Source organism: Cebidichthys violaceus, unplaced genomic scaffold (genome assembly GCF_023349555.1).
Source record: "Cebidichthys violaceus isolate CVI_PGR_0920_01 unplaced genomic scaffold, fCebVio1.0.p SCAF_16, whole genome shotgun sequence".
Taxonomy (NCBI): domain Eukaryota; kingdom Metazoa; phylum Chordata; class Actinopteri; order Perciformes; family Stichaeidae; genus Cebidichthys; species Cebidichthys violaceus.
In genome coordinates, this window is record NW_027176329.1 from 5140120 (window position 1) to 5166869 (window position 26750).

The window sequence follows — 26750 nt, forward strand, 5'->3', positions numbered from 1 at the left end:
TCATTAATACATGGTTCACCTGAAAAGCTCTTTCAGCTGTATTTTTCCAGTCAGATTTATATATCTTTTATCTGATTTGTTCTCGGTTTTTTCACGTTCACAAAGCCCAATATCAGAAAAGAAAATGTCTCATAACGGCAGTAGTTCCTGAGCTCTTTAAGAAAAACAAAGGGACACAAGGGGGTAAAAAAAAAAGAAATGTTGGAAGAGGAAATTCAGAGATCTCCCCTATTCAGAGCCCAGGCCACTATATGTGTTGCAGCTGTGCAAATTATTCAGCTTTAGAATGAACAGACAGCGAATAAAATTGAAAATGCACACCTGTTTCAACACAAAGTGAAAAAGATAAGCCTTTAACATGTTTAAACCCTCCACAATAGATTAATCCTGCGGTACCTGGGCGAGTCGGCTGTAATAATGATAATGCATCTTTTCAGCTGCTGAGATCGAAATTCAATGTCTCTAATTCTCATTTATTTTAAATACATGCAGCTCTGTACTTTTCTGCCTCCACTCGCTTCTTTCAATCGATACCCCCCAGCACTCCTGAAATCTAAACTAATTGACAGAACCCGCTGCTGCTCGTTTCACCAACCCGTCCTCGCTCCCAACAACACCGACGGCCGTCTCATACCGAGGCATCGATGCACACTTCTGTGTGCGAAGCATCAGGCTTTTGAGTAACACCAATGTAAACCCATTCGCGTCATTATCAGGCTCTCAGAGTTAAAGTTGGCTAAGGGTGGTTGCAAGGGGAGGTTGGATGGATCAATGAAACACAAACTTTCACCAGGAGATCACATGTGAAACTAAACGTCATCGTTTTTGAAAAGACATGATGCTTGTAACAACCATATAATTACACGCCGTCCCTGACATGTCAAAATACTGATGCTAGTGGGGAAGATGGAGAGTCGTACTTTGACACCGAGTGGCACTGACCAAGCCTCGGTATCGGACTAGAAGTGACAATGTGTTGCTTTGACACATTCACAGCCTAGAAAGTTAGCTGGAAGAAAAAGAAGATAAAGAATAAACAAACTAAATATATTTTGAACAGGATGCAGCTGCCCATTTGTTTGACAGGAAACACAACCGGACAAACTTCCACCAAATATTAAAACCTGATTAAGACCAACTGCCAGGCTAATTGGTACACAGCAAACCCCGGAACAGGGATACTGGTTGGTCTCTTGGACTCTTGGCAAAATGTAATTAAGGTGCCATGTGTATTCTACTGTGGGCAGTGAGAGTGGTTTGGGCAAGAAGGGGGCCCGAAGCTCTTTTTTGCCTCTGGGGCCCCCTTCCAAGTTAATCTACCCATGTTGTGTCTCGTAAAAGTCTTTAAACACATTTCCGTGCGGATCTTTAAAAACACTTACACACACACATAATTCTCGGCCTTAATTGGTATTGAAATGTCTTGAATCAGTCTGTCAAAAGTCTTCAGAATACTATAACATGGGATAGGATTTTATTGATCTTTTTTTTTTTACATTGAATTGTAACATTGCGTGACCAATACCATTCATATTTTGTTTCTGTTGGCATATGTGGATTATGAGACAATGGTCCCCTGGGTATAGGCCCCACCACCTCTCCTTCATAGGAGGATGATACAGACTTTGTAGTTGTTTAGCCGCTTTTTGGAGTTGTTTTATGTCTCTTTGTGGTTGTTTTGCCACTTTCATAGTCGGTGTGAGTCTGTTAGTGTCTCTCTGTAGCTCTTCTGCATCTCTTTGTAGTTGTTTTGGTCTCTTTGTGGTCATTTGGAGTCTTTTCCTGGTTGGTTCATGTCTCTTTGAGTGGCATTTTGTAAGTGAAAGCCAGGGAAACCCCTGACAGTTTGGGTCCCTGGGCCTGTGCCCTGGTAGGCCTGTTCAGTAATCCATCCATGCCAGCCAGGGTGCTCAGAGGATCCACTGTTTCCTAGATAGCTATCATGGGAGGTGCAAATTCAAAGAAAATTGGCTATTTAACCAAGACTTGGCGGCATGGCTGAAACCAGTACAAGGCAACGAATACGAGACTCTTTTTAATTTCTGCAAAAAGTTGTATACACGACACGATTGAAGTCAAAGCAGCGGAATCCCACATGCAGAGTAAGAAACACAAAATTGACAAGAAAACTCCAGGTATTTCCCAGTTCTGGTCTACCCTCATGTGTTATGTTACAGTAAACATTTGTGCAAAATTGCCCCTAACCACAACCAAGTGATGTTGCTTCATGTTTTTCTTTCTTTTTTCAATTTGTCCTAAATATCATTCCAAGAGGCATTAAAGGAGTCTTTAAAAGTCTTAAATCTAACTCTCTCTGAAATAATTTATTCCCAGTGGAAATACAGCAAAGTTCTGTTACGGCACTGTTCTCACTATGTGGCATAATCCCTTGAAACTACTGAAGTGCCACCACAAAGACATGATTTGCCTTGTTGGTTGTTTAAACACTCGATTTTCCACTCCAGGCTGAGCACGGTTCTCGGTCCAGTTGAAAAACCTCCTTTGAAGCACCTTGCTCTGCTCCCCTCCTCCAAGTGATCTGATGTAATTTGACTAGGTAGGTGACAGCTCTTTTTGGAGAGGCGACAACTCGAAATGTCAGTGTCGCAGACAAAGGGCGGAGACGAGGCAGGGGGGACCGGAGAGAGGAGATCGAAGAGAGGAGATCATTTCAGCCGGGGTCGCTCTTCAACTCCTTCTTTTCTCTCTCTTAATTCTTCTTCTTCTTCTTCCCTCCTCATTTGTGTTTTCTCCCTTTTTTTCTCTTCCAGTCTCTCCCTGTCTCCCTCTCTCTGTCTCTCTCTGAGTATGACCTAGTTTGATTCTGAATGGTTGGGGGGCTGTCTGTCTCTGAGATAAACTCATTTGCTCTGTATCATTTAGAGAGCAATGCCATTTCACTCCCCACCCCTCTACCCTGCATGCTATTTGGGGAAGCAAGCAGCAGAATGTGTCTGCATGTGTGTATTGTGTGAGTGCGCATTTGTGTGTTTGTGTGTGTGTGTGCTCTTTAATCTGTTAAGTGGGTAGAGACATATGGGGGAGAAAGGACTCGCGCACACAGAGCTGTCAGAAAATGAAAGGGGGAGACGCTGGCTACAGATAAGGCTGTGAAGTGTTGCATATCCAAAGATATCTGTCACACAAACACAGCGAGCACTGATAGGCAGATTTATTCCAAAAGGTCACGCTGCACTTGAGCTTGTGTGTGTGTGTGCGTGAGAGAGAGAGCTGCACTGTGCAATGGGATTGCATTTAAAGTGCATTTAGCGATCCCATGAGACCTGCTTTCCTATTAGTGACACACGTAGGCGCAAACGTCATGTGTTTTTTTTGCGTTTTGTTCCACCGCAGGCCACTCCGTAACCAAAAGAGCCGTGGGTTTGGATGGCTCTTGTCTGGTCTCAGAAGGCTAATTACACTGAGTGCACAGTGATGGAGCTGCCTGGAATTTATTCATGATTCTTCCGCTGTCCCAATTGTTCCAGTCAGCAGAGTCATCATGCAATGTGTTTTTCGATTGGCTCATGATTCCTGATCCTTCTTTTTGCCCTGTTACTCTTTTGTTTTCAAATGACTCTTAAAACACTACAAGGCAAATGTAACCTCTCTCATATCTTCAATCAGCCCTGGAGACTTTGTCCATTGGCCAATGCAGCTTTAGAAAGGGACTGCTACCAAAACCCTGACATTTACCATTGATGGCTTTTGATCATTAAAACAATTTCTGTCATAGCAGCGTTCGAAATTCATGTCCTCCCCGTTTCGCCTTTTGTCCACAGAGAAAGGGAAAACTCCCCACCGACAAAAGAAACAAAAATTGGACCCTTGAACACTGGCTGCCTCACCAGTAGCTGTTTGAAACTGTGATTAAGTGCTTCACAGTCTTTTAGAATGCTGTCAAGCACATCATTAATGAAATGAAACGAGCACTGTGTTTTAAGGATCTTCTAGAACAGAAGTCAGAAAGATCCATCCGTCCATTATCTTTAACCGCCTGTTCAGGGTCGCGGGGGGCCTGGAGCCGATCCCAGCTGACATTGAGCAAAGGCAGGGTGCACCCTCCACAGTTCCCCAGACTATCGCAGAGACCGGCAACCATTTGTGCTTACATCCACAACTACGGGCAATTTAGAGTCTTCAATTAACCTAGGCTGTCTAAGCTGATGTCTTTGGACTGTGGAGAACCCGGAGGGAACCCACGCTGACACGGGGAGAACATGCAAACTCCACACAGAAGGCCCGCCTAGCCTAGTCTTCATGGAATTCGCCTTGTTGCACCACCGAGTTTCTACAGTAGACCAGAACGGACAAACCAAAGACTGGACGTTTGGACAGCGGGCAGCGACCTGTCAATCACAAAGTGTTGAAGGCACTTCAGCGTTGGCTCTACTTTTCAAAACTGGAGGTTTCCTCCTGCTCCAGAGAGAGCCTTTCACATGCAGAGCTGCATCTGACTACTGTTGCTTCTTGAGTAGTGTTATTATGGAATGGATGGCCTCTGAGCGAGGTGAGCGATGTTACCACGGTTTGGCACTCTGCTGCTCATGTTGCCACAGTCTTGCAGGAGTGAGCAGAGGGTATTCACTTGGTTGAAATCTACAACATCACTGAATTCTACACACCATCCCTTTAACACATTTTCTTTTATCTGTGGCTAATATTTTACACAGCAAACATTTATGTGGAGTCCTTGTTTGCGATGCAATTGGAGGCCTATAACATCTTACTTGTCCACAATTATTCATGTTGAAATAAATCCTCCAATTGGGTTGATTTTTGTAAATAATGTCATCCAAGACCATTTCCATTTTTGTTATTTTATCCACTTTGAGACATTCTGCAATTAAAGACAGTAGAAGAGCTTGAATGTGCAACACACTATTCAGCGACGCAGATCTTCATAGAGCTCTCTCGTTCTGTGTCGTCTTTTCCTTTCTCCTCCCGACTATCAGTCTCTCTCTCCCCAGCTTGCAAACCTTTTTTTTTTGTTCAAGTGCCCTGCTGAAAGAAATGAAGAAGCTTTTAGCCTGTAAGATTACAATCATTCCGTTTTTATTCATCATAATTGCTCGCTGATTGCAGTAATTTTAGTGTTCTCTTTAGTGCTTGGTGGGCCACACGCCGCTCGCTCATATTTATGGATGTGCGCTTTGTGTGTTTGTGAGAGTCAATTTGTCTTTTCAGAGTCTGTAAATGCGAGAGGGCGCACTTAATGCCGCTGTTTGTGAGTCAGAGTTGGGGGAGGGGGTAGGGGGGTCACACTGGGAAAAATGTGTGTTTTTGTTCAGGTAAGGACAAAGCGAGAGCGGCATTTTTCATGTTAGTAAGGCAGTATAAAACAAGTGAGCAACACACTGCAACAGAAGGCGACAAAGTGGCTGTGAAAAGAGAGAAAAAACAAAGCGTTTGAGAGACTGTGCTTAACTGGAGGCGTGTAGAAGTACAGAGTGCAGTTGTCTGATGGAGGATTGAAGGACGAGCATGAGAGGCATGAAAGGAAAGAGAGAGGAAGTGGTTGAGACTCGGCAAAGGAGGATGACGGCAGAGAGAGTGAAAAATATCAGGAGGGTTCCAGAGAAAGTGAAAAGTAAGAAGGAAAAAAACCAACTGAAAATGGAGAAGGTGAAAGAAGGATTTTAAGAAACTGAGAGAGCGAGAGAGGCAGTTGTTGTTCCAGTGTCACTCATGGCCTCCCTGGGGAGTGTTTAGACCTTTAAAATCTCCTTCTCTTTTTTTCCCGCAGGCCGCTAACGCTCCCATCGCCCCCTCACCCCTCCTTCCCTCCCTAGTTTATCGCTCCTCATCCCTCCCTTCACTCCTCTACTGCTTCACCTTCACGCTCCTCTCCATTTTCCTTCCTTCCCTCCGTCCTCTCCTCCTTTCATCCACCCCCCCTCCCTCTCTCTGTTCCCACTGACTCTCAGATCCCAGCATTCTTTTCTCATCTTCCCACCTGCTTCCCACCTTCCCTGCAACACTGAAGCTGCTATTATTAAATTGTCCAAATGAACGTGAGTGAGGCGTTCAGGGAGAGGAACTAGAAAGGTGCAGCAGAGTACAGATCTCCACCAGGTGTGTCTGCAACGACTACTGCTGTGTTGTTTGTTTGAATGGACACAACCCACAATGAGGGCCGGACTGGGGGTGTAATTCAGGCTGGGAATCTAACTTAGTCCAAGGGGAATCTCCACACATTCACAACAGACCACGTATCGGTGACTGTGCTGGTTTTGTTTCTGTTTACAGTTGTTACCAGGCGTCAACCTCCTGTTGTAAAAAGTAAAGCCAATTCTGAAGAGCCTTAAACTTGCATTCTCTCTAGTGTCCATCAGGGGGCGACTCCTCTGGTTGTATAGAAGTCTATGAGTGACTAAAATGACTCTACTTCTCTCTTGATTTATTCCCTCAGTAAACATTGTAAACATGAGTTTATGGTCTCAATCTCTAGTTTCAAGTCTTTTTCAATACAGCATGATGTTCATTTAGTAAATTATGGTCCATTTAGAGTCAAATAGACCATAAAGCAGAGTATGCTTTAGGACGGGGCTACCTTATGATTGACAGGCTGCTACCACATCTTTACCAAGGCTTCACTCCTCCACAGTCCAACCACTGGTTGCAAAGAACCAAGATGGCGTCATCCAAAACGCTACACTCAAGGCTTCAAAACCGGAGTCCACAAACCAATGGGTGATGTCACCATGACTACTTCTTAAATACAGTCTATGGTTAATACCTGCAACATATCTTTTAGTTTTAATTATGCCCAAAAACGTTCTCTTCCTCTTGCCGACTCCCAACTTTTCTCATTTTCTCTTATTTTCTCGTCCACTCGCACTCCACACACTGAATGAACATTGTGTTGGTGCGTATACATGATTGCGACCAATTTGTGATAGAAGTCAGAGATTTCACCATCAGGTTAAACTTGTGCCCTCTACCGGTCGGAGGCGGGTTAAGAGTCGTGAGTGAGGAGTCAGCAGTCAATCCATGGCATTATTAAGCAATAAAAGGTGTTTTGAGAACGTGAGTCATTGCAGCCACGAGAGGTCCTTAGCATGCAGCCTCAACTGAGCACCCAAAATATTATGCAGTTTGGTGCATCAGTATGCAAGTTTAGCCGTGGACAGAAACCAAGATGCACACATAACCCATATTGAAAGTTTAAGTGGCTGAATCTGATGGTAACGTTCATTCATATGCTGTCATATTGCATCTCCAGTCTACATTTCAGGCACGCAGCTGCAGGGGTTTGAAGTGAAACTTCTCCTTAAGCACACAGAGAATGCTTTTTGTGAAAAGCATTTGGGTAACAAAACCTTAAAAAGTCTCAGGCAGCCACTTAATCGGCTGCAAGTTTAAAAATGTTCGCTTCAAAATGGTATTTTATGGATGGGTGAGCAGCAGCAGCAGCACCACCAGGCTCAGTCTTTCAGTTCTTTCTCTAGCATCGTTTCAGCAGTTATTGTTATGATTACAGTCCGCTGGGTCCTCACCATTTCCTTAATGACTTCTCTGGTTCTTTAGTAGAGCTTCCTGTGACAGTCTTTACAACCACAAAGATCAAGCAGGAAGTCTGTCTATCCGTCTCGTCTGCTGCGTTTCAGTAGGCTAAACAGCGCAAGAAAATGTATTGAACACTTCCTGTTGTAATATAAATTCTAGTGACAAGTCAAGAAATGTTTTTGAACAAAAATGGAAGCCAACATCACAAATGAGAATATGGATCAATGAGCAAAATAAAACACGACTTGACGATCTGTCGACGATTGACCAATCAGAACTGAACAAGAGAACTGTCAATGTACGCGAAACAAAACCTAATGTAAGACTTTTTCTGTATCAATCCTATTGAACACAGTTGTAATGGTTACAGTATTTTCTCTCTTGATTTAACAACTGAATTCATCATTCAGAGAAAGCGGTTTTTGGCCTGTAAAAATTGAGTGATCAGTTTTTTTCACAACAATGTTGTAAATGTTGGATTATTTTGGTCCTCACCTTCCACAAGAGACTCTCAGCTGCTAAAAGTTAGTCTACCGTGGTTAGACTAACTATACGTTTCTTAATCTTAAACTACCTGGTGCCCCTAAAGCTGAAGTATGACAAAAAAAGTCATACTTCGACTTGAGATGAATCTGTGTATTTGTATATGTGTGTGTGTGTGTGTGTAACAATGTTTTTGTTTTGTTTTGCTGTTGTATTTTTGTATCCATGTTGTGTAACAGGGAGAGCTAGTTAAGTGCAGGCCTTGAGCACAATGTGCTTCTCTGATGGCTGATACAGCCCACACAATGGAGCGCTTGATAAGAGAGAGCAACGGAGCGCTTTAGACAGCGACTGTTGTTTCAATTTTATTTGAATTGCACGTGATACGGTAGCAATTTGTCACCACGAGTGTCACTTAGATAATAGCATTATATCTGGGGTGTTTTGCTACCGAGCGAGGGAGTGAGAAATGGACAGAAACAGACAGAGCTAAGCTGGAGTGAAGGTCTGCCTTAGTGTGCCTGTGTGCGCCAGCGAGTTCCCACCCACTCATTTTCACATCTAAAAAGCAACGCTACAAAATGAAGCCCGAGCTATTGATCTAACAATATCAATGTTTGATAATTCATATAAGTATTCGACCAACTTCAGCAGGAACCAGCACCGACTCGCTGATGAGGAAATCAAGCTGCATTTCGGATAAAGATTGCCTGTAATGGATGGAGTTGAATGGAAGTGAAGGGTGCAGTTCTCAAAGGTGAGAACAGATGAGGACGTGTGGAGCCCGGGACAGACAGGAAGGGACAGACAGGAAGGGACAGTGGGAGGGTTGACTCACCACTAAAGCATGTGGGAGATTTAAAACTTTAACCAAGAAGCTACAGTAGAGGCAAAGTTTTTCAAGGTACAGACGTTGAACAAACTTTAACATTAATGGGCAAAACGTTCTCCAAATTCTCCAGCTTCTGGTATCGTTAATGTTCTCCTCCACCAACGCTCCTCTGGACAACTCCTCTGGACAACCCTGTCACCAAACTAGAATGCTTGGATCGGATACTTCTGCTAAATCTCAGGATTGCGTTCAGTGGGAAAAAATGTTTACGTTTAAATCTAACATTTTCAAAATGTTCACTTTCTACATTATCTGCACAGGGCAACTGCGGTGAGATTAGGGTTATAAAAAAGATAGCAGTTATGATTATACACTGGTTATGGGTTTGGTAAAGATTGTGGTGACGGTTGATAAAAAGACGAGCATTAATAAGGTCTCCAGACGCCCTACATGTCCATCCAACCCAACCTCCACACCTTTACTTTACATTATGTCCTGTTTTACCAAGGAACAATTGTATTGCTTCTGTAACAGAGTGCTGCAGGGATGACATATTCATTTGTAGGCCAACCCAGAAGTTAGCATCTCGGTTCACTCGAGAAAAAGCCAATGAGATTTTTCTATTGGATTATTGCAGAAAAGAAGCTCTGTGGCAAACAAACGTTTATGATACTTGCAAGAGGGATGCTGGTTCGAAACCCGGGCTGGACGGCTCTTCTGTGTGGAGTTTGCATGTTCTCTCAGTGTCAGCCTCCCACAGTCCAAAGACATGCAGAATTGAAGAATCTAAATTGCACATAGATGTGAATGGTCGACTGTTTCTGTGTCAGCCTGTGACAGTCTGTGTACCCTCCCTTTGCCCAATGTCAACGGAAAAGTTTTTCAGATCGAGCGATAAGACTCATGTGGCCATCCGGTGTCGTGAGTGAGCAAGAAGAATGGTGTAACTGCATTTGAGAGAGCAACCTTGCTTTCTCTGTTCACTGTTGTCCAAGTTGTGCTTACATTTTGCCAGATTTTGTATCACTCTCGTGCAAACTCCAACTAACAGCAGAGTAAACTCCAGGGGATTTGACTTGAGAGGCATCATCCCGCTACTGCTTCCCAAAGCACTCCACGTTGTTCCCTCTGAAACCTGTTGGCAAGAACCCTTTCAACTGCTTTAAATCTTACAAAACAAAATCCCTCCCATTGCAAACTGAGCATTCACAAAAAACCAGGATCGATCTCTCACAATGTATTCTGCTCTCATATTCTGACCCTGTGTACACAGAGCGTACAGAGAGATAACAGCTTCTTTTTTTTTTTGGTGCTCGTTCAAAAGTTTTGTTATGTATGAACTTCCATGCTTATGTAAGGCAAGTTATGTTATTTGTCCACTTATACCGACTGGTATTTGCCAGTAACTGATCCTGAAATGGCATTGTTTACTAGAAAAAAATACATATTTTCAATATCAGTAACCCAACTTTTCCCTAAGTAACATTTGGCCGTGTATTCAGATATCTGGCATTTCCATTCTGCTTTTAACTCGACGTGCTCATAAACACAGATGGATGTAAACGCACTCACTGTTGCAATGAGCAGTTTGATCCCTCTGGTTGGCCTGCAGCGAGAGGAACAGGTGTGTTTGATGAGGACAGCGGCTGATGCTCCCTGCCTGTTCAGGGATGTAATGAGTAAGAAAGGTGTGAGTAATCCATCTTCTTCTGGGGTGCACTCCACTCTTCACACCCCCCCCCCCCTCTCAGACCAATCAGGTGCCTGTCCTCCGCCCTTGTTCTCCATACCCAACCCCCCCCTCCCAAGCACACATCCAGTGAGCTTCCGATGCACACACATGGAGGGTGGAAGCCCCCCCCCCCATCTGTCTCTCCATGCCGTCATTGTCTATTCCTTCGGTTTTCTCTCCCTACCTTGCATCCATCCTCCCTTCCTTCCTCGCCTTTCTCCCCTTCTTTCCTACCTCATCCTCTGCTGCGTATCAATCTCTCCCTCCTTCATCTCCCCTCCTCTCTCCCCCTCCATTTCTCCTTTGTTTTCAAGTTTTATCTGTGCTTTCCTTTCTCCGTCTATCCGTCTGTCCATCTCTCTCTCTCTCTCTCTCTCTCTCTCTCTCTGTCACTGATTCTCTCTCTCGCCTTGAGGGCCGTGTAAGCTTGGAACATAACGCCACCTGCTGGTGAGGAGGAGGAGGAGGAGGAGGAAGCGCAGCCAGTCTTCCTCACACTGTGATGAAAAGCATAGTTTCAGCTCCTCTCACCTGCCTCTATTTTGTCACTTATGACTTGTTGCATGTAGTTTCTAGATGTAATTTATTTGTGGCCACCCCAAGATACAATGGAGGTAAATTGAAATTCATTTGGGAAGAAATCAAATAATTAAAACTAATTGCATTTGAAACACTCAAAATGCAACTTGCCTTTTCTGGAAACAATCAGTCCTTTTTATAAGGACTATTTCTTTGGTAGAAAGATTGATTTGGGAAGAGCTGAACCCAATTGTTTTTGTTTCCGCATCATTTTTTAAACATTTGTTTTGTTCTTTGACCTGAAGATAGGCAGTAAAGGATGAGGATGATATCACTTCTGGCAGATGCAAATCTGTGTTTTAAATATATTCAATTGCATTCTGGTGTTTCACAAGCTGCAGTTCAAGGGAAGACTCAATACTGTACTGCAAATTGCAGTACAGTTTGCTTCTCACAGCAGCAAAAACTGCGCTTCATTCTCGCTGAATAATCATTCTCGCCTCAGCTAAAATGTATGTAGTAGAGCTAAACGAGTGCAAATCATGGGGGCAGTTATCCTTTTATCATCTCTGTATCAAACGTGGCGGAGCGCTGTTACTTCGGCGCTGGTGATGAAATATGATTTTCCCACAAAGAGGACCAAACAACCTGTGGAAATAATTCAACCCTCCCTTTGTTGTTGCTGCCAAAATCCGTGTTGCAGAACCCACCGTGGTGGTTGTTGTTGTTGTCGTTGTTGTTGTTGTTGTTGTTGTGTGCAGCTGCTGTCAGCCTTTTCAAATGAAAAAAAGCGCCGCTGTAATGAGATGCTTTTACAGTCAATTTGGATGCTTCGCGACCCATCCGCCAATCACAAACAGGCTCTTAATTGAAGGGAGGGGTCGAGGTCAGCGTGACACTCAGCTGATGAGGCTGCGTTGCCAAGAATTACAGCGGTGGTGAGTGTTGGCGCACAGCAGAGGGCTTTGAGCTAAGACCTCCGACTGAATTCTTAATGCTTATGTGGCACCACAGAGACACATGCTGAACAGAAACACTATCGATTACCTGCTCATCAGCCCTGCTGTGATTCCTCATGATGCTTACATTCAATTAAGCCAAACTTGTTCCTGCGTGTGTGGTGCGCTTTTTGTTGCTGGGCCACAGACAGATATAAATACAAGCGAGTGCCACGAGCTGAGTCCACGTGAAATTCAAACGAATTGCTGATTTAAAAAATAAATCCTCTCTGTTGTTTCTTCTCGCCCCATTCCAGAGAAGGAGAGGCAGATCACTCCGGGCCCGTCGTCGGGCGCCGTCATCGGAGGTATCCTCGGCGCCCTCGCCTTCATCGGCATCATCGTCGGCACCGTCTACTACATCCGCAAGCGCCAGGAGGACGGAGAGTAAGTCTTCATTAGCGTCTACTTCATCGTCTCTTTAACCTTCCGAACAAAAATATAATCTCCCTTTCCCCGGGAGCATTGCTCATTACGGCTTGTTGCACGTCACGAGTCGGCCCAGCGGGGAAAGTAGCTCGGTCACAAATCCTGAGAGCAGTGGAGACTTTCAACGTGACATTTACCAAAAAGATTTTATTGATGTTTTTAGTTTTTCCAATTTTGGATGCCCAACTGAATATGAAGAGAACACGTGATACACAGGTTGCGGCGCCTCAGCTGCACCTGTATAGTTTGGTGACTCCCTCTTGCACGACGAAATCTGTCCACGGACAGACAGATGAATATAAAACACCTGGCAAAGTAGTCTCAGTCTCATAATATTTCATGAAATGACCGCCTGGCCAGAAATGACTGTAAAATGATATTAAAGCCTTAAACCATGTAGTTTGGACATCACCATCCTCCATCGTGACCTTTTGTAAAGGGGGAACCTGGTACAGGTGTTGTGTCAAATACTGTTTCCCGCAACCTAAACCTTATAGTTTAACTTTAAGGAGGGTAACAAATCTGTATTAAGACCAAAGAATAAAAACACTTTTATTTTCCTGCTAGTACAAATAATCTGCTCGAGGGTTCAAGAGCAAAAACCTTTAAGACAAATCTCACCGCTTTAATTGAGACAAAATGTCCTTTAAATTCTGCCATTTAAGAGACTCATTACGAGAGTCTGGACTGGTTTATGGCACAATGTTTCAAGACCTTCTACGTCTGTGCCTCTCGGTGGCCCGGCTTGTTTCTTTGTTTCGCACAAAAGAAAATCTGACGTGTGAACGAAACAACAATCAGCGCGACATTGTCTTTTGTCTTTTCTCCAACCAGGGGCCCCCCCAAGCACAAGCCCCCTCCCCCTGTGAAGGCAGGCAGCTCAACAGAGATGGTGAGTGCTCGACGTGAACTCAAATCAATCTTTATCGTCACCGTGATTATATTCCTCACACACAAATACACACACGCGGTCCATTTGGCCAGTCATAATGGGGCTAATGGCTATTGATTGGAGATCTGAGTTGGCTTATGTGTGTCGAAATAATGAGCTCAGTTTGTGAAGAGCTCCATTAGAGCCCTCCTGTCCTCCTCTTCCCCCCTCCAGGTTATTCCATCATTCGATCACACTTTTGTGATCACTGTGCTCACAAACGCATCATGTAATGAGACCAAAAACCCTGCAATTCTATGTTGATTAGATGTTTGAAAGATGTCCAGCTGAAATGGGGTTCAACTGTGAAAGTTTAAAAGTTTGAATACATTTTAATAATATATACAATAAATATATAAAGTAAAATAGAATTAAATAAATAAATGGAAACAAAATTAAATAAATAAATACAAAAAATTAAAGAAACAGAAGAGTGACATTTGTAGTGGGCATAATAGTCCTGGTAGTACAGCACAGTTTTGTGTCATTTGTTTAAGCCCTTAGGTATAATAACACGGGTCCATCTCCGTATAAAGATCTATTTTCAGTTGGAGATTTGCAGTCATTTTTTTCCATTGTATGAACTTGTTTCAGTCTCTGCAGACACTGAGTTATGGTTGGTGGTTTTGCATCCTCCCAGTTCACAGTTATCATCTTCCTGGTAAAAGTATACCTCAGATCTGTGTCACTTAAATCTTCCGCTATAGAGCCTAACAGAAATAGCAATGGCTCTGAGGGGACATCCACTTCTATGATTTGATACATTCCTGCCTTTTCCAGAACCGTTGAATTACTGGGCAATCCCAAAAGATATGTGTGATCCCCTATTTCTCTACACTTTCTCCAACATAATGCCACCGAAGGATCTGTCACATATGAAGAGCTTATAAGAGGTGTATTAAAATATCAGGTTTTTTAATTTCCAGTCAGATTCTTTCCATATTTGGCTATTGATTTCTTTAGAGCAGTTGTTGCACAGATCTTCCCACATATTATCTTCAATTATAACATTTAATTCCAATTCCCACTTTTCCTTGATGTTCCTTGTATTTAGCGATTTGTCAGCTGTAAGCCTTCTGTCTATATGGAAGACATGGTTTTTAATTGGAAAAAAAAAATGTCTTCAATACTGATAAAAATGTCTTCTATTTCATTAGGGTTTTTACTGACTAACTCCCTCTCTTTATCTTTTATAATATAGTGGCTCAGTTGAAAACGTCTATACAAGTCATTTGATAAGAGTCAGTTTAAATCAGGTCAAAAGTTCTTAGAAGCAAACTGCAAGTCGTCACATTTATTTTACAGGGTTTACATCCGGAGTCCCATTCGTAGTTTACGTTACGATATGTTTTGTTAAGGAAACTGTTAATAAACATGCAATGTCTTAGTGGACGCTGTGGACTTTTTCCTGAAATAAACCAGACTACAGTCTTTCCCTAATGTTAGCCAAGTGCTGCCAGAGCCTAAACACAATGTAGCTGTAGCTGCTACAAGTGGCCGTTGTATTGAAATGAGTTAGTAGCATTAGTATGAAATTAAATATAGTATTATTGTAACAAAACAAAAAAATATGCCCTTTTGCTACGATAACAAAACACTTTTTAACCTGTCCTGCACAGCGCCCCCTGTGGCCACATGTGACAATGACAGAATCATTTGCCAGGATTTAGTTTTGACTCCAAAAACAAGACATATTTTTCTGTACCTGTACTTTTTTGTGTGTGTTGGAGAAATCTACCGTAGAGATAACTGTTCCCTGCAACGCGAGATGTAAAAATGAATGGCGTCCTCCTTGGCTTAGCTGTAACATTAGCTAGCTCAATGGTGCTAGGTGATAATATTGGTGGGTGTACGAAGAAAATAGTTCCTACATGAAACTGCTCGCAGCAAGGTCTGTGGATTAACTTGAGTACAAGCCGAGTGCCATTTAGTTCCGTCATATTGGAGAGAAGACAGACACAACACTCGGCAACTCACACCAAAAATATCTAGAGTGAGACATAGCACTACAGGTGAGAGGGTGAACTGTCCCTTTAAAGACATAACCATGTTTATCTCTGACGTTTTAAGTTCAACATGAGTACAGGGAGAAAAAAACAATTGGATTTCCCTATTTGTCATGTTACACAGATAGTCAAACTCAGCTAACATTAGCCACCGTTAGCTACAGTTCATACCAGACCATGTAAGGCTGTAGTGTCTAAACTAATGAACCAGGGTGCCTTATTCAGCTGCATATTTGTAAGCGTGTTGTGCTTTCTCCAGTCTGCAGCCTCTGTTAACCCGCTAGCATACACTTATTTTTATGCATTGTCTCGAGCTCTTATCTCCTCGGCTGCATTATCTTGTGCTGTGTTCTGATGATGCGGTTGATACGGTGTGGTTTCTGTGCATGCAGCTGAACAAGCCATCCGAGCCTCCCACGGCCACAGAGACGGCCCCTCTCAGCCCAGGAGAGGTTTACTACGAGCCCACGGGGGGAGAGCCTATCACGGTAACTAACACAGCACACACTCACACACACACACACGCACACACACACACACACACAGAAGCAGGTTTTTGTTCTCATGTCACAGTGGGCTCCACATCTGTTTGGACAGCTACACACTGTGTTGTAGGGACGTCATGGTGTTTGTGCTTTGTTCCAGTCAATCAAATGATATAAATATTAAGCTGTGTATATTTACTAAAACAGTCTAAAAGTATATTGCAACTTTAACAGTATTTGTTGTTACTACAAGGAACTTTTAACTGGTTATGAAGCAGTCTCAATTTAGTACTGACGCTGCAATATGACTTACATCAGTAAACGAGAAGATTGTCTATATAGTTATTCTTAATGCTTGTCATTTGGGGGCCACCGGGTCGGACTTAGGGTCGGAGTTAGGGGTTCAGTGTCTTGCTCAGGGACACTTCGGCACAGGACTCGTAGCAGTCAAGGACGAACCAGGACATATTGCTGGACCCGCAGGAGGGAAGGGAGGCACGGGAGAACCAGAACCAGGACTGAGTGGAACAGATTGCCAGACCCTGCTGCAGTGAAATGAGAGTTTATTCCAAAAGGAATCTGGTTCTCTGGAACGCTATAATTTTTCTTTCATAGGAACCGCAAAAATCAACACAAAATGAAAGTTCCTTGTAGTAACTTTAAAGATCTTTGACCCTAATATCCCATACTTCTTCTGGTATGTAAGGAGTTGTGTTACTGTGAGTGGATTTAATGTGTTTGTATTCCCATAACCACGTGTGACACCTTGCAGAACCTGGATGACGAGACCACTGGAGCCCTGAACGGCGGCGCCCCCCCGGTCCTGGACGACTCAGCCAAATACGACAAAGTCAACGAACTCGCCGACGACGCTCACCGCGGCAACAACTTGGATTCGTCCAATCACGAGCAACCGGCTGCCAACATCTCCCGCGGCGAGAGCTTCGTATCTCCCGCCATGTACGTGTAGCCGTGGCAACCACAGCCACCGCATCCCAGGCGTACGGGCACGTTCCAGGTCACCTAAATTTGCATGAAAGGCAAAAGGCGAGCACACTTGGTTCCACGCTAGAAAGTTTTAACCCACACACAATGACATTTTGCATCCAAGTTTATCTTTCTTTGACACATTTATTGTTTTTTTGGGACAAAATGTTTTTGCATCTCCCCATGACAACAGGAGTGAGAAGCAGCGTTGTCCTTTCTGTTGAAGCCGCTTGTGACTACTGACAAATAGGAATGTAAGCAAAGGTAACAAGCTTTTCCTTTTCTTCATGTGTATAACTCTTGCATGCGTCATATACGGTTTTAATCATCATTACATTTCAAATATCTGGAAAAGAAAAGCAAAAATAAAGCACAAAATATCAAAGCTTTCAAAGCAGTTTAGGATACACACACAAAGTAGTTCTTGATATCTGAAGACGTAGCAACTGAAATCACATGTGCATTGCGTATAATGAGGCGGGCTTTTACAATATGTTAATTACACGGTTGAGAGGTGTTGCAATGTAGGTGAACTGGAACACTCCCCTCAGCTAATTAACACACCACACGCTGCCTGTGTGATGCTTGTGAATCCAAATTTCAGCCAAAAAATAAAACAGCAAGACAACAGCATTTCAAGAGGATTCTGTATGAAATATTATATGCAACATTTTGTGCCATGAACATAAAACGTCCCCCGTTGCAAAAATGAGTGTTTTATGTGAAGCTGGCTGTCCTGGGCTCTTCTGTTTACAGCCGTGGAAAGTGATTTGAGCATTTCTATTTAGGGATTAAACATCAGGCTCCTGTTGCAGCCTTGCAATACTAAGGAAGTGAAAAAATACCATCTTTGAAATTTGTTCAAAGGACTCTTCTTCCACGGTTGGTTTGGTTTTAATTACATACCATCTGAATACAGTCCCAGAAAGTCCAAAGCATGTTGCTCTCCAAGCAGCTTCAATTAATCACTCAAGATCTTTGAAAGTATTTCAGTTCTTTATCAACTCCTACAATAGCTCTAAAGAAAAAATCCAACCTTTCCCACTATTTTCCAGGCTACAGTCCAATAAAGAAACATTCCACTTTATTATGTTGTCAAAAGGGCCCGTTTTTCCCCGGAGCGCCGGGTTGCTCGTTAGCGCTAACGAAGGGGAAGTGAACATTGTTTTGATGCTTTGTAACCTGGCAACATTACATGATTAAGATTCCATGATTCATAATTGCAAAAGTTGGGTGAGGCTGTGTGTGTTGGGGAGATGAAACCCGGTTTACAGCAAAGCACACACACACACACCACAGGGTTAAAAAAACGCCAATGTTTGTATTTAGTCCTCTAATAAATCACACTAATAAGGCTGAGGAAACCGGAATGTATTTTCAGAGTGTGAAAATGCTCAGCACGTATTAGAAAAATACTGCCATTACAGCCATTTTATCAGATTAAAATGGTCACACGCTCTGATATATGCAGAACATTTTACATATGTAGAAAATATGCATTTTGCATTTTTTGCCAATTGTCAACTAGAACAAAAAGGTGAGCAACAACTATGCCAGGCTGAATCAAAAAAATTGGTCTTCATAGATGTCAGATGTACCAAATGATGAACAAACAATGTAAATAGTATTGATAATATTGACGAATAATATATTGTTGGTGAAACGTGTACACATAAAAAATAAACCAGTGTAGGTGTTATCAGTGCCTCTGTACAGGGGATGGAAGTTTGTTAAATGTCAAATTGAGCGGTTTAAAAAAAACAAAAAAAAATAAAGTGTATATTACTATTTTATTTTTCACGGGTACATTGAGGTTGTCACTTAATACTAAAATGTTTTATTTGAATATATGAAAAAAAAAAAATGAAATGGTGTGGATTTTACTCCTTGTTCATATTACTCTGCATGGCATGATCGGTGGCTTGTTGAAACCCTTTTCCCAAGGCTGTTTGCGGAATAATCTCCATTTGTAAAAGCATTTTTGAATGTCAAAAAAACAAGAAAGAAAGCTGTTTTGTTTTTTGTTTTTTTATCTCCGTCTCAGTGCATCTGTCACATTCACGCACACCACGAGCACAAGTCCAATTTAAGTTGAGAAAATGGGAGGTATTTCTTTTGGTTGTTTGACGGCTCGGCAGGCTTCCTGTTTTTTGTCTTTAGCGCTGATCTGAAAATGCAGGCAGCACAGGATTGTCGTGTCTCGCGTCCGCAGAGTGCAATGCACACAGAGATGCAATATTCCCTCTCCTCTCTAATCCTGAGCTCCTGCTTGAGGCCTCGAGGTGCACAGATCTTCCTGAGGTAATGTTGACAGTCGTGACGATAGGATGTAGCTAACCGCGGCCTGAATCCGACATGTTGTCACTCCCAACCCGTCACATATGGACTCTTGGTCCCCTCGGCATCACTTTTTAGCGCACTGGGTGGCCCTTTAGCATCATTTTTCCTTTTTGCAGGGTTAGTCCGACTGTGACAAAAGTTAAGTATGTTTTGCAAATGGCAATTTAGGAAAAGGTCATGGTTTGGGCTTGAATTTTTAAGTGCGTTTGTTACCTAACCTATGTAACATTCATAAGTTAAGTACGTTACGTACGTTAACTTATTGGGGTGTGTGTCTTTCACTCTCAAGACAATCTCGATAGATGGTCTGCAATACGATACAAAAACCATGTAAAAATTCGAAACAGTTCAATATAGCACTAAAATGATACGATGCGATTCAGTTTAACTTAATTCAAAGTATTCTTATTGTCATATTTCCGATACCAATATGGCTATATGCAGCTTACTAGTTATGGTTGTAATATAAAACAAATTTAAATCTACATCTATAAATAATACAGAGACCACATACTAAATCTAAGGGAACCACAGAGGCAGGCGCTATGTCACTGCATCCACTGACAATGGCCAAAAACTAGACAATGTTGACGCCATCTTTACCCAGAGCTAGCTGCTATGTAGCAGCGGGACACTATGCGGTCGAAGCTGGCGATGCTAATTCATCAACACTTGCTGACGTTTAGCCAACAAGCCGAAGAAGGTAGCCAAAAACTCCTGTGTACTGCTGTTAAACGTAGCTCAGCTCACCATGCAAAACGATCGCCTGGCACATTTTGATCCCGTGTTTTCGTGGCTCTACATAGCTCGTTAGCTAGCTAGCTCCCCGTTAGCCTCTCTCTTTCCACTCATACACCTATTTATGAATCCATTTTCCATCCAATTCATAAACACAGACAAGACGTAAGAATCAATTTCTGACGTTTTATGACTCAAATTTTGTTTTTTTTGTTTTTTATTGACGTTACCATATCTAAGACTCTTGTATTGATTATTTGACACGTATCTGTTCATCTTTACACCCCTGTTAACTTACCTACTTAAATTAAAATAAGTGAACTTTCAGTTTCACACGTGACACGAACAGTAGCCTCCTGGGTGAACATCCTGGGTTTCACTCCTTGACCTCCTCCCAACATGGAGTTTGTCACTCTTCATACTAATACACCTGACTTCCTCCTTTGCTCCATTTGATTACGACAGCCACTAGAGGCAGCCCTGCACCAGCAAAGCTGACACTAGAGGGGTACGTGGAGCGTTACAGGTTGACCCGCAGGACCAAGATTTGTTGGGAGTGAGACCGGGGTTGCCTAAATCACCGTTAAAAGCACACAGTCAGGTGGCGGTTACACTATGGAATTGAAAACAGTTCATTCACAATAATCATTAATAAAGGATTATCTTATCTTATCTTATCGTAACAGGGGCTGACAGATAGAGATTTAAACAGGAGGAGAGACAAATGGAGACTAATAGAAAGAAAAGGATTACATCAAGAAAACAAGGACATTTTCGCATCACAGCTTTCACTTTCTGCGAGGTCGGCACAAAATGCAATATTTTAGTTTTTCTGACGTATGACAATCATCTGTTGGTATTCAATCGTCGCTAGCTTTGGTGGAGAGTTTTTGGGTGGTTTTATTTATAAATTGGTAGTTATAATCGAAGTACCACTTTCTGCTGCATGTTAACTGAAACGCTGCAACTCGTTTGATCCATACCAATTTAATTGTATCTATTGTAACATAACTGACTCGTGGTGTGGTAATTGGTTGGTTATTTTAGCTGCTGTAATTGGTTCTCATATGTAATGGTCACTGGAACCGCAGTATAAATTCAGCACGGGTGCAGGATGAATAGAGACTTCTACGATAGCCAGCAGTGTAAATGAGATGTTCATTTTGATTAAAGGGAATATCGGCATGCTTAATGGTCTAATGGAATAAAAGCTCCCAGTTGTGGAAGAAGAGTCGGACCACCATGACAAGTGTGTGGCTTTCTGACTCGCTCGCATGGTGCAGTGTCAGACAATCACGGATGTGTTTCTTGGCCCTGCCACAGGAAGAAAAAAAAGTCGTGAAGCAGAACTAAATGTGACGTGTCTGTAAATTAATGAATATTTAGTTTTCTTTGCATTGATATGTTGGCTGCTGTTGATAGATTGAGCACAAAGGGAAAGACAATCATTGGGACTCAATGTATCTCAGACCAATGACTCAGCAAGTGTTCAGTATTGAGTTTCAGCTCTGTCGTCTTATTTGGGGGTTCATTCAGTTTTATACGTTTATACGTTTAATAGAGCTGCTTCATTCGGAGGTATCTGGAATTAAATCTAGACATCGCCAGGAGTGCTGTCACGGAGCTGCCAACAACAGCGGAAATTGCTCAGAGATATTAGCTCCAAGTTGGTTTACAGGCGGTACTTTCTCAAAAAGCATGAGTCAGCAGTTACAGGAGGGCGAGAAGTGGGGAGATCTGTGATTTCAAAGTAGCTGTTGCATCGAGGGCCCGTGTCCATCCCGTCTGTGGGAGCTGCAGGGATGCATTTCAGCCAAGGTGCTTTGCTCCGTCTCCCCGCTCCCCCGCCGTTCCGGGTCCGATGCCAGAAACACAAGCTGTGAACGTCCTCAATAACGGTCTGAATCTGGTCCTCTCCCTCGTTTGCCCCCTCTTTCACACCTCACCGTTCTCTCTCTTTCAACCATCGTCATCACAGCTTCTCATCACGGAGCCAGACGTGCCTTCTTTATGTTATTTTTAGCTTCTCAGTTTTCCACTGTTTTCCACAGTTTTTGACAGTATAACGGATCATGAAAGGGGGAAACACACAAACATGTGATGGGTTTGACGTCGATGATGGCAATGCTAGACAAAAAGAAGAAAAAAAAAACATCCACACACGCTGGAGATGATATCATATTTTGTGATTATCGATTTTCTTTCATTGGTTTTGTTTTATCGCAGATGGATTATCATTTTGTATGCTTTTTGGGAAACCTATTGTACATGTTTTACAGATCATTGTCTTGTCAAATAAAATGTAAACCAAAAAGGACAGGATGGTCTTGGTGGTTATTATCGACCCCTGTCAGCAGGATGAAGAGTGAAGCTGAAGAAAGCAGCAGAGCGGCACGATGGAGATGTGCTTAGTCCAAACATTTTGTTTATATCTTCAGGTAATGAGTAGAGTAATCTTTTCATAAATATCCTGTGATCCTTAAAAAGTCTTAAATTAGTTTTTTAGTTTTTTGAATTTAAGGCCAACAAATGTTTTTAAAAGTGTGTCACCATGTAGAAGCTTGGCTCGCTTCTGCTCCGGACACTTCCTGCTCTCGCAACAGGATTCAGGAAGTAAACAAATCATTTAGCAGCGATGCTAAGCTAAAGGCAGCTCCACGGGCTCAGGTCAGAAGCCAGTCTTATTACCTGTGGTTGGTATCAGCTAGAATCTGGATGGTCTCATCCATCTTTGCGTTCAACAGATGTGTGTGACACCAGTCGACTGAGAGGGCCGATGTGGTTAAGGGGACTTTTTAAGGCGGGGGGGGCGCTTCGGTAAGTGTTTCCTGCAATTCTGAAGAAGTTAAAATAGAGGAAAGGTAAGTAAAAAATATATCTGGAGCGATTGTTTAGCTATTTATCTAAAATAGAAACCTTAAAACCTACACTTTGTATATCCCAGGCGGCAACCTCTAGTTCTACCGAGTGAAGCCGATGAGGAAGTGTCTTAAAACTTGTATTCTCTCTAATGACCAGCAGGGGGCTGTGGTGGAAATTAATCTTATTAATTTATCTGTGAGAAATAAACGTGTTGAGAAAGATCTCAAATGTCTTTAAATATTGTATTGAACAGACACCTAGAATGATTCAGTTGAATGGATCGAGCTCTTTCCCCATGGATGGTGAGAGGTCTAACACCAAGTCAAAGTGCATATTATTTCTCCAATTAGAGTCAAATAGACCATAAAGCAGAGTATGCTTTAGGGCGGGCTTACTATGATTGACAGGCTTCTACCAGAGACGTATACAGCGTCACTATGTCACTCCTCCGAATTCCAAATATGGTAACTTCACTTCTTGCATACAGTCATGGTGAAAAACACTCAGATGTCAGATTGAACCTGCACCTTAACCTGAAGTTACATCACATACTGAATGAAAGTGTTTTCTCTGGGTCTGGAAGACCTCGGTTCCTCCCGAAGTCACACGATGAACAATGTGACGTTGTTCAAGTCGTCTGGTACAGTGAAGAGGTTCCGCTATTGCTGGTGAGTTCACTGTGCCCTGAATGGAGCGCTCACTCTCCTGCTGTTTAGGATAATTCCTGCATTTTCACGTTTGCTTGGTGTTCTGAACTATCACAGCGAGTGGAGCACATTTTGAGCCCATTGAGTGCGCTGCGGCTGCATCAAAACAGGGATTATTTTTTTGACAAAAAGGAAAAGTCGCCTGGTAAAGCTGTAAGTGCCGAATCACTGACAATCCCCAAAATGTGAGATTTCTGTTCTGTGGTAGCAGGTGTGCACTTTATTTCAAACCTATACTGTAAGCCTGAGCTCTTTTGCTGAGCCCTGTCGGATCAGATGAGACGAGACACGCTACGCTCATTGTCAGCGAGCATTTGTTCACTTTTGTGCCTAATTAGCTGTTTGGCTAAGTTCATCTTGGTCCCTGCTGGGCTCTGCTTTTGACAAAGATTTCAAGTGAGTGAGGAGAGGGTCGGGCATCAGCAGCGGTTTCATTCAAATCAGACGGAGGCACTGGCTGTCATGTGATGGACGATCGCATTAAATGTTGAACAGCATGGATGATGAAACCGCAGGGCCACGGCTACTGCAGCGCATTACCTGATTTATGTTCTCCATCCGATGGCGTCGGGCGTCCATCAAAGCTGAAATCTCAGGTGGTATTACAGGTTTGATTGTTGACGAACCTTTGAGACCTTGAAGAATTGGAGTACTCTGTTTGAGAGCTGGGTTTAAAGATGTAAACTGAGATGAAGGGAAGCAAACGAAACTAGGGATCCTCCGCAAAAAACATTTCAAAATAAAGTGAAGCACAATTCAGTGGCGTCACGTTATATAATTTGACATGCCTCGACTGTGAATGTGTAGCACACATTGAATGTGAGGTTGTAGAGTAGCCAGGTTGTGATCTAGGGAGCAAATTTGATTTAAAAAAATGTGTATCTCTGAAGAATTTTATAAGTGCTGATGCTTTATCATAAGACAATAGAATAAGTGGACGAGCAGTCAGTCCGTGGGCTGATATAGAAAACAATGGGTCGGGCGTTGGTGTAGTAAACATGTGACATGCCGACGTGATGTCTTGCCCTTAAGAGGTAACCTCATCAGTCGACTCTATGTACAACACAGTGGTATCGACCCCGTGGTAGCGACACAGTGGCAGTGACTTGAGAGTCACAAGGTAGCCCCGCCCTAAAGCATCCTCTGCTTTATGGTCTGTTTGACTCTAAATGGACCATAATTCACTAAATGAACATTATGCTGTATTGAAGAAGACTTGAAACTAGAGATTGAGACCATAAACTCATGTTTACAAAGTTTACTGAGGGATTAAATGAAGTGAGAAGTAGAGTCATTTTAGAATAGACTTCTATACGACCAGAGGAGTCGCCCCCTGATGGTCAGTTGAGAGAATGCAGGTTTAAGGCACTTCAGCATTGGCTTCAACAGGTGAATGTGAAAGTGTTGAAAACGTTATGAGAAAAGTATGAAAATAAATAAGTAAACCGTTATCAAAAAAATAACAAGAAAACTGTTATTTCAATACTGTTTTACTGTCTGGGTTACACTCGCTAATGTTAGCTATGCTTAGCTCACCAGCCACCATTAGCTGTATCTCTTGAAAACATTGCTGTTCTCAGGATGTTTTCGAACATTTTTGTAGTTTGTTGCACTTAGGCTTATTCAGCAAGAATTTTCATTGCGTGAAATCTCTAAACAGAAGTTGGTAGAAGTAGTTACAATCTGTTTATGTGCTGGTGAATGTATTTTGAGATGAACGGTATACTCACGGACTTCAGCTTTTAAGGTCTGGCGGAAACCGCTGCGAGTGTCATTTTTGAGCTGCGTTGTGCGGACAAACCCATTTTGATTAATAACTGTGATTAAAGTTAAATGAGATTTACTTTTTTTGTAGATTTGCTTTTAATGCAGTCTGTTTTTTTAAGTGACCAACCTCTGCTTACGACCCTGAGCCTGCAATTACTCACAGTAATGGAACCACTTATTACTTACTGATTCCCCAAGCCATGAGTGAGGAGTTGATTTAAGAAAAACAAAATAAAAAGGTGGCAGAAGAGGACCGATGGCTGAGATGAAGAGAGTGTAGAGATGTGAGAAAGTGGAAAGAGAAGATAGATAGAGGGATTAGTATAAGCAGGTAAAGAGGTGGACTGAGTGAGATAGACTGTGGGCCGCTGAATCAATGAGCTCGTCGATAGTGAGTGGGAGAGATGTGTTGAGAGAGAAAAATGGCATGGAGTAGGAGAAGGGGAAAACGCCCCCTATTGTGTTGGAGCCCCTGTTGAGAAAAATGGCCCCAGAGAAAATGAGAATCCACGGCACTCCACAAGTGATTGAACAAACCTGTTTTATTTTGTCTTATCATCCGGAGCAGGTACAGATTCCAGATAATTTAGTGACAGTTATTCTCCCAGGGATCCACGGCAAAATTAATCAGGTAATAGATGCGTCATGTCCGATTTAAGAAATGATGAAGACGCACGTACAATAAATCCCTAATCTCAGTGGGAGATTAATTATTGTTGTGAGGATGATAGGCAGACAGCTAGATAGATAGGATGGATGGATGAAATGTAATGACAGCTGTGAAGCAGAATGCCTGAGGTTATTACAACTGGTAATTAAAAAGGAAACATTTTCTTCAAAAGCAACAAAATAAAAGTGTGAAGTGATTTCAAAGTGCACTTCCAGTCGCCAGGTGAACTCAAGATATTCCATCCCTGAAAAAATATGTTTTATTCGGTAAGTGCACTCAAAATCACTTTTTTATCTGCTATGCTCGAACATTTCAAAGGATTTTTTTTTAATGTTTCTAAAAGACGTGGTTTTACAAGACTACAGTTGTACAAATTCGTCTAAGCTCAGAAATCTCCAAGGTTAACAAAATGATCCAACTCTCAAAAGATCTGGTAAAAACCAAATCTGAAATGTGAAATACTGTGTTACTGGTGCTGCTGTTGGCAGGCCCACCTATAAAGGGGGATTTTGGATTATTGCAGAAAGTTAACTCTGTGGGCAAACAAATGTTTTGTTCAGCAAGATAATCTTCACAAATGAACACCATTTTTTATGATTTCTATAAGCGTGAATGCAATCGGCAGAAGTAAAAAGCTATAATGTTGGGCTATAAAGGAACTACACCACGGTCACATGAGCGCCAGTAAACACAAGGCGGACTAGTGTTCGGCGTGATGACGTTCTGTAGTCTCATTTATTAACCACGTATTATGC

At 42.5% G+C, this 26750-nt stretch overlaps 1 protein-coding gene across 1 annotated transcript in view; it reads left to right on the forward strand.

Moving 5' to 3' along the window:
- The window catches only part of pvrl2l (PVR cell adhesion molecule related 2 like), a 283481-nt gene extending 261175 nt beyond the window's left edge, over nt 1–22306 (forward strand). Inside the window, exons 7-10 of the mRNA XM_068710852.1 lie at nt 12331–12460; nt 13337–13394; nt 15832–15927; nt 16697–22306. Of these exons, the coding sequence (XP_068566953.1) occupies nt 12331–12460; nt 13337–13394; nt 15832–15927; nt 16697–16894 (482 nt within the window). The 3' untranslated portion in view covers nt 16895–22306. The remainder of the gene's footprint in view (nt 1–12330; nt 12461–13336; nt 13395–15831; nt 15928–16696) is intronic.
- The last annotated feature ends 4444 nt before the right edge of the window (nt 22307–26750 follow it).